Below are 13,407 nucleotides of genomic sequence, written 5' to 3'. Positions count from 1 at the left end.
AAGGGAGTTTGTAAAAAAGAAATAAATTCTGTTGGGATGGTAGGATTAGGGATTTTTTTTTTCCAGTTTCAAAAAAATGCCTGTTATTATAATTTTTAAAAAGCTTCCAAGAGAGGAGCAATTAGTGAGTATTAGTGGGTGTTTGAGGAGATTCTCTGCAGCCTTGAGATTTTCAAACATTTGGCTTTATTGAGTATAGAATTTAAAGTAGCATTTGCCTTGATGTTAGTGCAGTAAAACCTTATCTTACTGAGACTAGGTAGAAGGACCAATCTATGATAGTGAAAATCAGAAATCTTAGTTTTTTATTACCTAGTTTTTTCTCTGTTGTACATAAAATTTACTAATAGAAAACAATTGAATTGCTCTAATACAGTTCTTTTTAAGAACTGTATTCTTTCTTATGACCATTTAATTAATTTAGTTAACATTTTTTATTTTTAATTGTGATAAAATACACATAACAAAATTTCCCATCTTAATCATTTTTTAAGTATACAGTTCCATAGTGTTAAGTACATTCACATTGCTGTGCAGCCAGTCTCCACAGTTCTTTTCGTCTTGCAAAACTAAAATTTTATATCCATTGAACAACAACTTCCCATTCTCCCCTACCCCCAGCCTTGGCAACGATCTTACTTTCTGTCTGCATGAATTTGACTGCTCTAGGTACCTTATGTAAGTGGAATCATACCTTTTTGTCTTTTTGTGACTGGCTTATTTCACTTAGCATAATGTCTTCAGGGTTCATCCACGTTGTAGCGTGTCAGAATTTCCTTCCTTTTTAAGGCTGAGTAATATTCCATTTTATATGTAGGCCATGTTTTGTTTACTCATTAATCCATGGATGGACATTTGGGTCACTTCTGTTGATACTTTTTCACTGTTGTGAATAATACTGTTATGAACATGGGTGTGCAGATATCTTTTTGAGACCCTGTTTTCAATTCCTTTGGGTATATAATCAGAAGTGGAATTGCTGGATCATATGGTCATTCTATTTTTAATATTTTTAGGAACTGCCTTACTGTTTCCCATAGTGGCTGCACCAATTTACATTCCCACCAACAGTGCACAAGGGTTCCAGTTTCTCCAAGTCCTTGCCAACACTTATTATTTTGTTTTTTTGATAGTAGCCATCCTAATTGCAAGGAGGTGGTATCTCATTGTGGTTTTGATTTCTATTTCCCTAATGATTAGTCACGTTTAGCGTCTTTTCTTATGCTTCTCGGCCATTTGTGTATCTTCTTGGGGGAAATGTCATTTCAAGTCCTCTTCCAATTTTCTAATGGGACTTTTTTTTTGTTGTCTAGATGTAAGAGTACTTTATGTATTCTGGATATTAACTCCTTATCACATATATGACTTCAAATACTTAATTCCATGGGTTGCCTTTTCACTCTGTTGATTTTGTCCGTTGATGCACAGTTCTAAATTTTGATGTATGTAGTCCAGTTTATCTGTTTTTACTTTTATTGTCTGTGCTATTGGTGTCATATCCAAGAAATTGTTACCAAGTTCTGTGTCATGAAGCTTTTCTCCTATGTTTTCTTCTAAGGGTTTTATAGTTTTTTTAGCTCTTACATTTAGATTTTTGATCCACTTTGAGTTAATTTTTATGTATGATTTAAGGAAAGGATTAAGGAACGTCTTTCTTTTACATGTGGATATCCTGTTTTTCCAGCACCAGCTGTGGAAAAGACTGTCCTTTGCCATTGAATGGTTTTGGCATCCTTATTGAAAATCATTTGATCATAAATTGGAGGGTTTATTTTGGAGCTGTCTATTCCATTTGTCTGTATGTCTGAGGCTATGCAAGTGCTGCTCTGTTTTGATAACTGTAGCTTTGTAATAAGTTTTGAAATCAGGAAGTGTGAGACTTCCAACTTTATTCTTCTTTCTCCAGCTTGTTTTAGCTATCTGGGGTTCCTTAAAATTACATTTGAATTTTAGGGTGGATTTTTTTCTGTTTATGCAAAAAATGCTGTTGGGATTTTGATAGGGATTGTATTGAATTTAAAGATCACTTTGGGTAGTATTGACATCTTAGCAATGTTAAGTCTTCCAGTCCACAAACATGGAATGTCTTTCCATTTATTTCTGTATTTAATTTTTTTCAGGAACATTTTGTAGTTTTAAGTATAGAAATCTTTTACCTCATTGGTTAACTTTATTCCTAAGTATTTTATTCTTTTTGTTGCTATTGTAAATGGAATTGTTTTCTTAATTTCCTTTTTGGATTGTTCATCAATAATGTAGAACTGCAATGTATTTTATGTGTTGATTTTGTGTTCTGCAACTTTGGTGAATTCATTTACTAGTAAAAACCATAAATTTTCCTAACAAAGCCATCCTTCACAAATTGCGTGTTTTGTTCAACACCAATTTATCAAAAATTTTAGATGAGTATGGAACTTGTAAGTAGGATTTATTTAATTTTAAAAATCTCTTAGCAAAGCCTAGTTTTTAAGTATGTAGCTGCTATGCTTGCAGTTGAACTATACTTGTTATTTCCACGAGGATATTTGTATTAGATTTTCTTCCTTTCCTTGTTAATTTTGCTACAGAAAAGATACACTGGTAGTTCTGAGACCTGTAGAAATTGACTTGAATCCTAGATTTTGCAAAAAAGGCTTATTATACAAGATGTCTTGTTAAAGGACAGGCAGTATTTCAAATGGATGGTCATTTTGTTTTTCTGTAGCTAGGCATTAATTTTGGCACAGTTCTTATTATATGAGATTTTTAAAAATCCAGGATAAATTTTAATCCACCAGAGAAAAACTCTAATAGTGGTAGAATCCTATGGTAAGTTTCTAAATGTATCCTGAGTCTGTTGCCAAGATGATGATCCTTATTCATCAGATATCTGTTAAGTACCTCCTTTTAGTGCTGAATGCTAGGATAGAAGAATAAGGCATGGTCTTTGCCCCTTGTATGATAACTTAGTGATAGTATTTATCAGTAGTATTGATAAAGCAATGTCAACTATACTATTATTATTTGCTGCCATTTTTTTTAATTACATAGGAAAATGTTACAAAACATTTTAAACACTCTTCTGAATATATTTTTACCTATTATGTAAGCATGATGTTATCATTTAACATTAACTTTGTCCCTTATATAATCGAATTCTATTTTAACAGTGCACCTGTAGATAAGGTAAATATCTATAGTTTACTTTAGAAAATATTAATCATTAGCTCTTAAGTTTTGGTATAGTTTTTTTGCAAATATTAATTTTGCTATTGTATGGTGGTTGTTAATAATTTAGTTTGTTTTCCATTTGAGTAGGTTTATATCATGTTATGCAGAAATGTTTTTAAAATTGCATATAAAATAATTTTTATAATTTCACTTGTAATTTCAGAAATTTGTTCAAAGGAGAATATATTTGATAATTTTTGATAAAAATCAAATTTGGAAAATTTGCCTTTCACTCCATAGTTTATATATATTTAACATTTCTATTAAACCTAGTAGGAAATTGGTATGAAATGGGAAGTTAGTCTACAGGATCTTTGTATATGAATATGAATGTGAAATTCCTGTTGTCATTATTGAACTTAAATCTCCAAATTGAGTAAATGTTTATGTAAATTTTTTTCTGGTATTCAGGGGCATATCACGTCAGATTTGAAGGAGAGCTTTAAGATTACGCCAGTAATTTGATTTTCCTTGTAAGAAATCTGAGACTCAGAGAAATGAAATGATTTGCTTAAGTTTAGACTTAAAATACAAGGGAAAAGTCAGAAGAAAACCCAACTAATTCTGTGCAGTGTTACTGCAGTATATTATAGTGGAAAGGCCTTGGCCTTTGCATCATATGATCAGTTCAAATCCTGGCTCAGCTCCACTTAGCCACCTTTCTGCCAAAAGAGTCAAGACAATCAAAATTAGTAGGTGCTTTTTCTTGTAGCAGCTATTCATGTTCAACAGATTCCATTAACGTGTAAGAACCCCTTGGAGTTGTGGCCATTTTGAAGTATTTACCTTAGAATTGTCATTCCAGTCACTCCTAGCTAAATAACTTATATTTGGACAACTTCTGAGACTACATTTTGTGTTTTGCAAATCAGGGTCTCATACAAACTCTGGGGTAAAACTATAAAAAATAGGCATTATTATTTATTTTTAAAACAGCAAATAAAATTTTCTGGTATTAAATACCTGTTCTAATATGTGACCCTTCTTCTGAATCACTGGTCTCATTTGTTGAGTAAACATTTCTAGGTCATAATGTTCTGTTGATATAGATTGCCCCTTGAGTTTTATGTAACATGGATTACCTTTCTTCAGGCCTTTTGTTCCAATTCCCCTCCTTAAAGTTTTAAAACCAGGTTTTAGTGGCTTCAAATAGTTATGTGTCACACACACATACACATCTATGTATGTATATGTGTGTTTGCATGTATATATGTGTATATTTGTACTCTCCTTTGTTTTGATTTTATTATCACTTTTATTATCATGAAGGTTCCTGATGCTTAAAGTACTACATGTTCATTTGGGCCTAGCTTTTTATGCAAATACTGTATGAGAGGTTGATATGAAAATAGATTTTTTTCCTATATTCTTGTAGAGTATATGGTCTTGGGGAAGATCATTTAAGCAATAATTATTTAATTTATATAAAAATGTTTATTTGGTAATTTCAGAGGTATGGACCCAAACACACATACCTAAAAAGATCACAGATTTTAATATTTTGGTAATGCATTAGGATTCTTTTTTTCCCCCCAAAATAAGATTTATTCTTCACATGGTTGCATACTCAATTATATTTTATTCTCAAATCCGCCAAATTTTCCATTTTAGACAAGAATGCAGTGCCTTAAAGGTGAAAGATATTCTCAGATATATCTATGTCTCTCCTTTCACATAACTTCAGCATCCATAGAATCCTAACTTAATCATCAAAATAAAGGCCGAAAGCAAATTTTACTCAATTACAGTGAAACCTCATCATACTTATTTTCCACGGTAGAAAACAAGGAGAAAATATTGAATGCATCAGACACTACACTTGGCAGCAGTTTTAGGCTGAGGAGCTTGCTGAATGTGATCTACATGTAAACTTTAAGCTTCAGAATAACAATATAAGCAGGTTTCTCTTTAAAAATTTAGGTGGGTTAAAGAACAGCATTACAAATATTTTATTACTTATTTTAAATTCAGTAATAAAATCCAGTGGTACTCTGAAGACAAGAGAAACTCACCAATTTCTGTACCTGGGTACATGAGAGAATCAGTAGGGTAACAGCTAATTCAGTTACAGCTTTGGGTATCAAAGATTTGCAAGGGCTATGTCCTATAGACCTCTTTTCGTTGCATCAAGTACTGTCAGACCAATAGCAATTTTCTGCTCCTAATAGGCATTGAGCATTTTCCCCTACTGTGAAATATTTTTTAGATCATCAAACATCAAATGAGATGTGGTCAGCTGAATTACAGTCATCCAAACTGAAAGATGAAGAATATTAGTCAATCTATTGGTTCTTTAATGCTGTGTCCTTTCAAACAAAACATCAAATATTTCTTGTAGTAGAACTGAAACTCACTGGCAGTAATGCCTAAACACTTCTGAGATGCATTAGGACTTATTGAGAATAATAATTTGAAAATTCAGACTGACTCAAAGAAGGAGGAATTTGTCGATTCATATATCTGAGAATACTAAGTTCAAGCATGGGTGGATCCAGGGGCTCTAATAGTGCCATTAGGAATATCACTGTCTGTTTTGTTGTGTTACCTTTTTTATTCTGGCAGACTTTTCTAAGGAGTGACAATTATGATTCTTAGCAGTGACAGGTTTATCTAATCAATTTGCAGTGTGGGGAGTGTGTCCCTCCTTTTCTGATCGCCTCAACCAAAGTCAGTAGCTTCAACCAAAGTCTTGGAATCAAACCTTTTTGGCCTAGCTTGGGTAATATGCCCTGAACCGATCACTCTGGCCTGAAGGATGGAATGCTCTGGGCAAGTCTGTGTCATCTCTTTGCTCCTAAAGTTAGTGGTGCCGGTGGGATAGGGAGTTAGGATTGAGATGAGCTCTGACTGAACCAAAAGTGAACTAAAAGTGAGGGGGATGGAAGTTTCTCCAAAGGAAAGTCAGGACTCTTATTAAATAATAAAACTAGATAGATGAGAATATTCACTGTAGTATAAAAATATAATAAAAGTGTGTTATTTAATCACAGATTGGTGAAGGGTTACTACAATGCTAGATTCCCTGTGTACTTAGTTAAGTGGTTTTTGTGTATTAGTCATCTGGGAAGCTTTTAAAATATCTTGACGCCCTGGCTGCACCCCAAACCAATTAATTTCTCGGGGTAATACCCAGGCCTCTGTATTATTCTCTTTCTTTCTTTTTTTTTTAAGTTTCCAAAGATTGATTTTAGTACATAGCCAAGCTAATGTTTGTTCAGAGACCTTGTTAACACAGTTATAGGAATTAACTCACTGAACCTATTTATCTGCCCGCTTACCTTTTTACTTTAGTCCCTTTTGCCCTTTAACCTCAGTGACTTCAGAAGCAGAATTGGAGCATTATATTAGTGCCTCTCAAATTATACAGTGAATTAGGATCACCTGGAAATCTTGTTTAAAATGCAGTGCTGGGGCCTACCCATAGAGATTATCCGAGGTGGAACCTTAGAAATTCCTAAGTGGTGCTATGTTGTAGGTCCTAGGACTGTACTTTGAGGAACGTTACATTAGATTGTTAGCATCTTGAAAATTTGCCAGTTTGAAGTTCTTTTATTTGTAGATTATTGTTAAGTCATGTTTCTACCTACTATTCTATGGACTATGTGGTAATTTAGTTCTTATTTCTATTTGGTATGCTTATTCCTCCATTAGCATTTGCTGTACTAGGTTCTGCAGATACAAAGATGGTGTGGACACAAATATACTACACAGCTTCAAACTATTTTGTTGTTATATCAATATTGATTCTGACATCATAAAATCCTAACGTTTATTCAGAGTATTGTTAACAACACACAGAAATTAACTCATAAAACCTATTTATCTGCGCATTTACCTTTTTACTTTAGCCCCTTTTGCCCTTTAACTTCAGTGACTTCAAAAGCTCAAAATTAAAATGACTCAGTGTAATTTAAATGCATCAGTGATTAATATCTAATACGTGCCTTGAAATCATTTATAGTCGTGTATTGTTCTGCTGGTCACAAACATTGTATATTCAAAATAGGCTGCCTATATCCAGACACTCAGTCCCTTTTGGACACAATATTTAATTACTGTATTAATTTTAGGTGTTTTTCCTACTTATGCTTTAAACATTTGTTTGCCTCTCCTTGTGAGAGTTGACTTGCCATATTATTTTGAATCTTGTATATGGTAAAAATAAATCATGTTATAAGATAAAGGCACCCTAGTTATTTTAGTTTACCTATGAGTAGATATGAACTGTATGGTTCTTAACACTTTCTTTTTTATGCTGTTTTGTTTTTAAACAGGCTTATAGCACGTCAGCTTGCTAAAATCCATGCTATTCATGCACACAATGGCTGGATTCCCAAATCTAACCTATGGCTAAAGATGGGAAAATATTTCTCTCTCATTCCCACAGGATTTGCAGATGAAGATATTAATAAAAGGTAAAATTACTTTTACATTTTAAATTATGTTTTACATTGCTTTGCTCATATATTGGGTTTCAAAGATAACTGTAAGGTTTTTGTGTATAAAATCTGGTTTGGTTTATCTCTTTGCATTTAAGTAAAATAAGCATTAATTCATTTGACTCTCAAAAGGCACTACAGAAATTTCCTTCCCTTCCTACAGCTGACTCAAAAAAAAAAGAAGAAAAATAATCAACCCCTATAAAAGTGGGGAAGTGGTGAGCCAAGAAACAAATATGGAGTGTTTATTTGGCAGTAAACATAATATAAAGATTACTATGAATGGGTACATTTTTCGTAGTGTGAGTTGACAATAGAGACCTTTTAAAAAAAATTCCTTCTGTCCAAAGGAAGGCTGTTCTGAAGGGGCCTAGAGATCTATACTGGGACATACTTGGAGTATGAAAAAGTTTGGGTTTTAGTTTACTGTGACTATATAAGTCTCATGATGTTGAAAATTAATTTACTGGAGTCTCAGCTTTTGTAGGACTTCAGGTTCAGAGTGACTAAGGTATTTCATTTCCTATATAGAAAAATGTGTAAATCAATATTTAGAATCCAAATAATATAAACATGTTTCTTTTCTTCCAGTTTTATTGAGACATAATTGACATACAGCACTGTGTAAGTTTGTGTACAGCATAATGATTTGACTTATATGCATTATGAAGTGCTTACTACAGTAAGTTTAGTGAACATCCATCATAAATAAACAATTAAAGACATAGAAAAAATTATTTTGCCTTGTGATGAGAACCCTTAGGATTTACTCTCTTAACAACTTTCATATACAACATGCAGCAGGGTTAAGGGGGCTAGTGCTGGCCTTCTGGTGGGCAGAACTGAGTCTGGGGGAGCAGGTTGTGGGACCAGAGGTCCCGGATGTAGTGTCGGCCTGCTGGTGGAAAGGGCCCAGATCCCAGAGGGTCCTGGGCCTAGTGCTGGTCTGCTGCTGGGTGGAGCCAGGTCCCAGCGTTTCTGGCTGCAGGGCCCTGGGGTTCCCCAGAGTTGGTATTAGACCCCCAGTGGGCAAAGTTGGTTCCTGGCACAGCTGGCTTTGGTGTCCAGCATGTCCTGGAAATTGGTGTCAGCTTGCTGGTGGGTGGGGCAAGATCCCTGGATGCTGCCTGAGGGACCCAAGGGGTCCTAAAACTTGGCCTGCTAGGGCGGGCCTGGGTCCTGGTGCCAGTAAGCTAGAGGGAGGGTTCCAGAATGGCACTTACCAGGGCGAGTGTCCTCCTGGTAGAGTGAGCTCCCCAAAATGGCTGCTGCCGGTGTCTCTTAGCCCAGGGTGGGCTCCATTTGCCTCCTGCCTCTCCAGGAGGCTCTTGAAGATCAACGGGTAGGTCTGACTCAGGCTCCTTTCAAATTACTGCTTCTGCCCTGGATGCCAGAGTGTGTGAGATTTTGTATATGCCCTTTAAGCGTGGAGTCTCTGTTTCCCACAGCCCTCTGGTTCTCCTGAAAGTGTGCCCTTAAAAAGCCAAATGTCTTCCCAGTGCAGGAGTCCCCAGGCTAGGGATCCTGCTGTGGGGCTTGTCCTCTCTCCTGTGGAGAACCTCTGCAATTGTAATTATCCTCCCGTTTGTGGGTTGCCCACCCAGGGGTACGGGTCTTGACTGTGCTGCATCTCTGCCCCTTCTACTCGTCTTCTTGTGGCTTCTTCTTTATACCTTTAAAAAATCTTTTGTGCCAGTCTTCTGGTCTTTCTCGTCAAGAGTAAGCAGCTCTGTAAGTAGTTGTCGTTTTGATGGCGCCAGTGGGAGCCGGTGAGCTGAGTCCTCCTCCTCCTCCTCCATCGCAGCCACTCTTGACAGACATGCAGAGCACAGTCCTGCTGGGACCTTCTGAAATATTCGGCGGCACATGCCTCAGAAACCACACCAGACGTGTTTTTCCATAGTGTGATTAATACTAGTGCAAAAATTGGAAATTTTATTTTGTCTTTATACCTAAAGTGTACATGAAGATTTCAGCTTTTGTATTCAGGAAGTCTTTGCTTTAAGAACAACAGAAGTAAGCAGGACCTGTGGATTTTTTTTTTCTCGTTTCTTTTAATTTTTTATAACTCATTAGCGAAAAATAGCTGTATTGTTTTGAGCTTGATTATTTCAAAGATTAGTTTGACTCACTCTGTGTGTGCTTTATTTACAAAGTTTGTCAAACTTTGAATGGATAGGGATATTATACCCCTTTAACTGGGATAGGCAGACACCTGGAAGTGTGTCAGGTGTATTGGATATTCAGAAAGTGATAACATAAAAACAAAAAAAATTCTCTTTTGAAATAGCTATTTTATTGAAAGATTTTGGGAAAAATCACTTTAGAATAAGTAGATGGCAGTGGTGCAGAGTTGAGAGGCAGTATGGTACTGTATGGATTAAGAGTACAAGACTGGAGCCAGACTGCCTGGGATCAAATCTCAGTTCTGCTGTGTAACCTTGGACAAATTACCTATTTATTCTTCCGTAAAACATAAATAACAAAGGTAGTATATTTACCTTTTAGGGGTTCTGTGAGGATTAATTGAGTTGGTATATACAAATTTCTTAGAACCGTGCTTGGCCATATAAGTGCTAAATAAATGTTAGCTGCTATTTTTAAAATTATTATTAGTCAGAGAAGGTTACTTCAAATGCTTGAGGTTAGTGATACTTGGGTAAAGCTGGAGATGCAGTGTGGTAAATAATGAAAGAACCTCCCCCCAACAGAAAATATACAACTAAAACATTAAAAACAGTTAAAATATTAAAAATGTTTCATATTTTCTTCCATTCCTTTTTGTCTGTACATGATTGTAATTATGTTAATAATCCTTTGAATCCTATTATTTCCATTCAACTCAGTACTTTTAAAATAAATTCTTGAATAATTTCACCATTTTAAAAAGCGCATATAAGGATCTCTGTTGGAAGGTATGTGTAGAAGAGAATGCAGGAGTGGGGAGAACAATGAATAGGCAAATTCATTAAAGTAAACTCAGTGATACAGAATTTTTTTGTGTTATAAAATGGAAATGTAAGGGGTAATTTGAGAGACGATATAGAGAAAGAATGAAGAGAACTTATTTTGTAAGCCTGATGGTGCTATTGAAGAATTAGTAGTAGCACCTTATTTTTGTTCCGTTGTATTTTTATCAAATTATTACAAATACAGCACAATAAATAGTACAGAAAAGAGTGTAGGATAAAAAGCCATGATCACTAATCCTTCTTGCCATACCAACACTCACCCTTCCCAGTCTGACTACTGAGGCAGTTCTCTGTAAAGATGAGTATTCTGTGATGTGGTTACCGTATGATAGTATCATAATTTTATATGATTAATGATTGTATGATTATCATATAATAATGAGTTGATTTATCAATAGTAGATAATATCTATTGACTATCAAATGTGACTTTAGCTGGTTTATACTACATTCACCCTTCCAAGCTTGAAATAGATGTTTTAGTTCTTTAATGGACTATCTTTGTAACTTTACATAATATACTTAAACTTTTTATTTAACTCTTTGTGTCTTGGTTTCCCCCATCTATAAAATGGACATAAACATAAGACATTTAGAATAGTGGTAGTAATTGTTAGCTGTTAGATATATATATTATTCCCTCACCCCATTTTGTACTGATACATTTTTTACTTTTCTGCCCTGCATTTTAACTGTTGATCTGTTTCTTTTTATTCATGTTTAAGTTCTTTTTAATGGTTTTTCTGTATTCTAATCTTTAGAATAATTGGCTTGCTTTAATTCAGAAGTCTGTGCATTTAAATGGAAAGGACTTATTAAAAATAGATTTTCTTTGGTATGTATAGAAATATCGAATTACTGTGTCATGCACCAGAAAGTAACATAGTGCTGCAGGTCATTTATATTTGAAAAACAAACAAACTCAGAGAAAAAGAGATCAGATCTGTGGTTACCAGAGGTGGGGTATGGGGAAGGGGGAATTGGATGAAAGTAGGCAAGAGGTTCAAACTTATAGTTACAAAATAAATAAGTGCTAGGGATGTAATATAAAACATGATAAATTAACACTGCTGTACGTTATATATGAAAGTTGTTAAGAGAGTAAATCATGAGTTCTCATTACAAGAAAACTATAATTTTTTTCTTTTTCTTTTATTTTGTATCTTTGTGAGATGATGGCTGCTCATTAACCTTATTATAGTAATCATTCCGTGATGTATGTAAGTCAAGTTATGCTGTACACCTTAAACTTACACAGTGCTGTGTGTGTCAATTATATCTTAATAAAACTAGAAGGAAAAAAATCAGTTCTATATGACAAAAAGAAAAGAAAAGAAGATTTTATTCCTTAATGAAACTTTAAAAAATGTTGCCATTAATATAAACAAGATATAACTCTTTTTTTTTTTTTTTAAACTGAAAGGTTCCTAAGTGATATCCCAAGCTCTCAGATTCTTCAGGAAGAAATGACTTGGATGAAGAAGATTCTTTCTAACCTGGGCTCACCTGTTGTGCTTTGCCATAATGATCTGTTGTGTAAGAATATAATCTACAATGAGAAACAAGGTAGGTGTTTGACTTTAGCAGTGAGTAAGGTTTTTTTCTTCATGTTCTTAACAATCCTTTGATCTTTGTGTCAGTAAATTTAATTCAAACGCAAGGGTTAAAAACATGTGTGCAGTCTTCAACATTTTCTTTTGGTTACAAAGTCATGGTAACTGTGCTAAATTAGGAGTGTATATTCTCTTTATAGTTGTATAAAATATGTTTCTTAGAATTGGTTTATTAGAAACAGTTTTTGGTTTCTGTTAGAGTTTTAAATGAAAAATGATAAAATGACTTGGTTTATGAATTTAATTGTAAATATTTGGTAGTTCATGGTTTGAAAATGCACCTGCTTGTAATGGGAGTAATTGAAAAACCAGCTGACATTGTACTATTTTATAAATATAGAAATTTTTTGAGTGTCGGGGGGGACAGCAGTATTAGAAGCAAATATGTCTCTAGGTTTCCTATTACCTGTTTATTATACTGATTTGTTAGATATTTTGATGCTAAGGAGGGAGCCACAGATGGAGGAAATTTTATTTGTAGTTGCTGAAATTTTATCTACTAAAGTAATAATCAAGACAATTTAGTAAATTGTTTTAACATTTTTTGAGATGGTCAGTGAACTTTTTGGTGAAATGTTTTTTGGGATTGTTCCTATCTTGCTGTATTCAAATTCTCTGTGTTTTTATAGTTAAGAAACACTTGGTTGTATTATATTATTGGATAAAGTGGTTTGAGGTTTGGTTGCTAAAGCGGTAGGTGCCCTTCAATACTACATTGGCATTTTTAAAACATAATTTTGGTTGAAAGATTAGTATTAATTCAAAAAGTCTATTTGAAACTTTGAAGCTATTGCATTTTGTAGGAAACCAGTTTTGAACATAGGTATCATAGTTGGAAGATTATTTTGAATTAAAAGTGTGCTGTTGTGAAGATATTGAAGCCAAAGAATTCTGATTAAGTGGTCATATTATGTTAAATTACTATTTATGACCATTCTTATCAGATTGTAAGCTGAGACTATGCTAATGCAAAAGCTTTTAATATTTGTAACTGACTTTAATTTGAAGAAAACGAACCAAAGAACACTGTCAAGGGTGGTAGACTGAAGCACATATTTTCAAAAACACACTTAAGTACCTTTTATATTTGATATTTTAATTTGGATTAGAGATTCTATTTTTAAAAAATTTTCTGAGCTAACATCTTTATTTTGAATGTCTTGAAGTCTGTGTG

The 13,407-nt window shown here is 34.1% G+C and overlaps 1 protein-coding gene across 1 annotated transcript in view; it reads left to right on the top strand.

Annotated features, from left to right (window-relative positions):
* ETNK1 (ethanolamine kinase 1) overlaps positions 1-13,407 on the top strand; it is a 68,781-nt gene that overhangs the window by 25,772 nt on the left and 29,602 nt on the right. Inside the window, exons 3-4 of the mRNA XM_027129435.1 lie at positions 7,485-7,625; positions 12,044-12,186. Of these exons, the coding sequence (XP_026985236.1) occupies positions 7,485-7,625; positions 12,044-12,186 (284 nt within the window). The remainder of the gene's footprint in view (positions 1-7,484; positions 7,626-12,043; positions 12,187-13,407) is intronic.

Source organism: Aethalodelphis obliquidens, unplaced genomic scaffold, assembly GCF_003676395.1.
Source record: "Aethalodelphis obliquidens isolate GAN/ISIS:26980383/991018 unplaced genomic scaffold, ASM367639v1 scaffold36, whole genome shotgun sequence".
NCBI classification, from domain to species: Eukaryota; Metazoa; Chordata; class Mammalia; order Artiodactyla; family Delphinidae; genus Aethalodelphis; species Aethalodelphis obliquidens.
The sequence above is the reverse complement of the archived record's forward strand: the minus strand, read 5'-3'. Positions and strand labels throughout refer to the sequence as shown.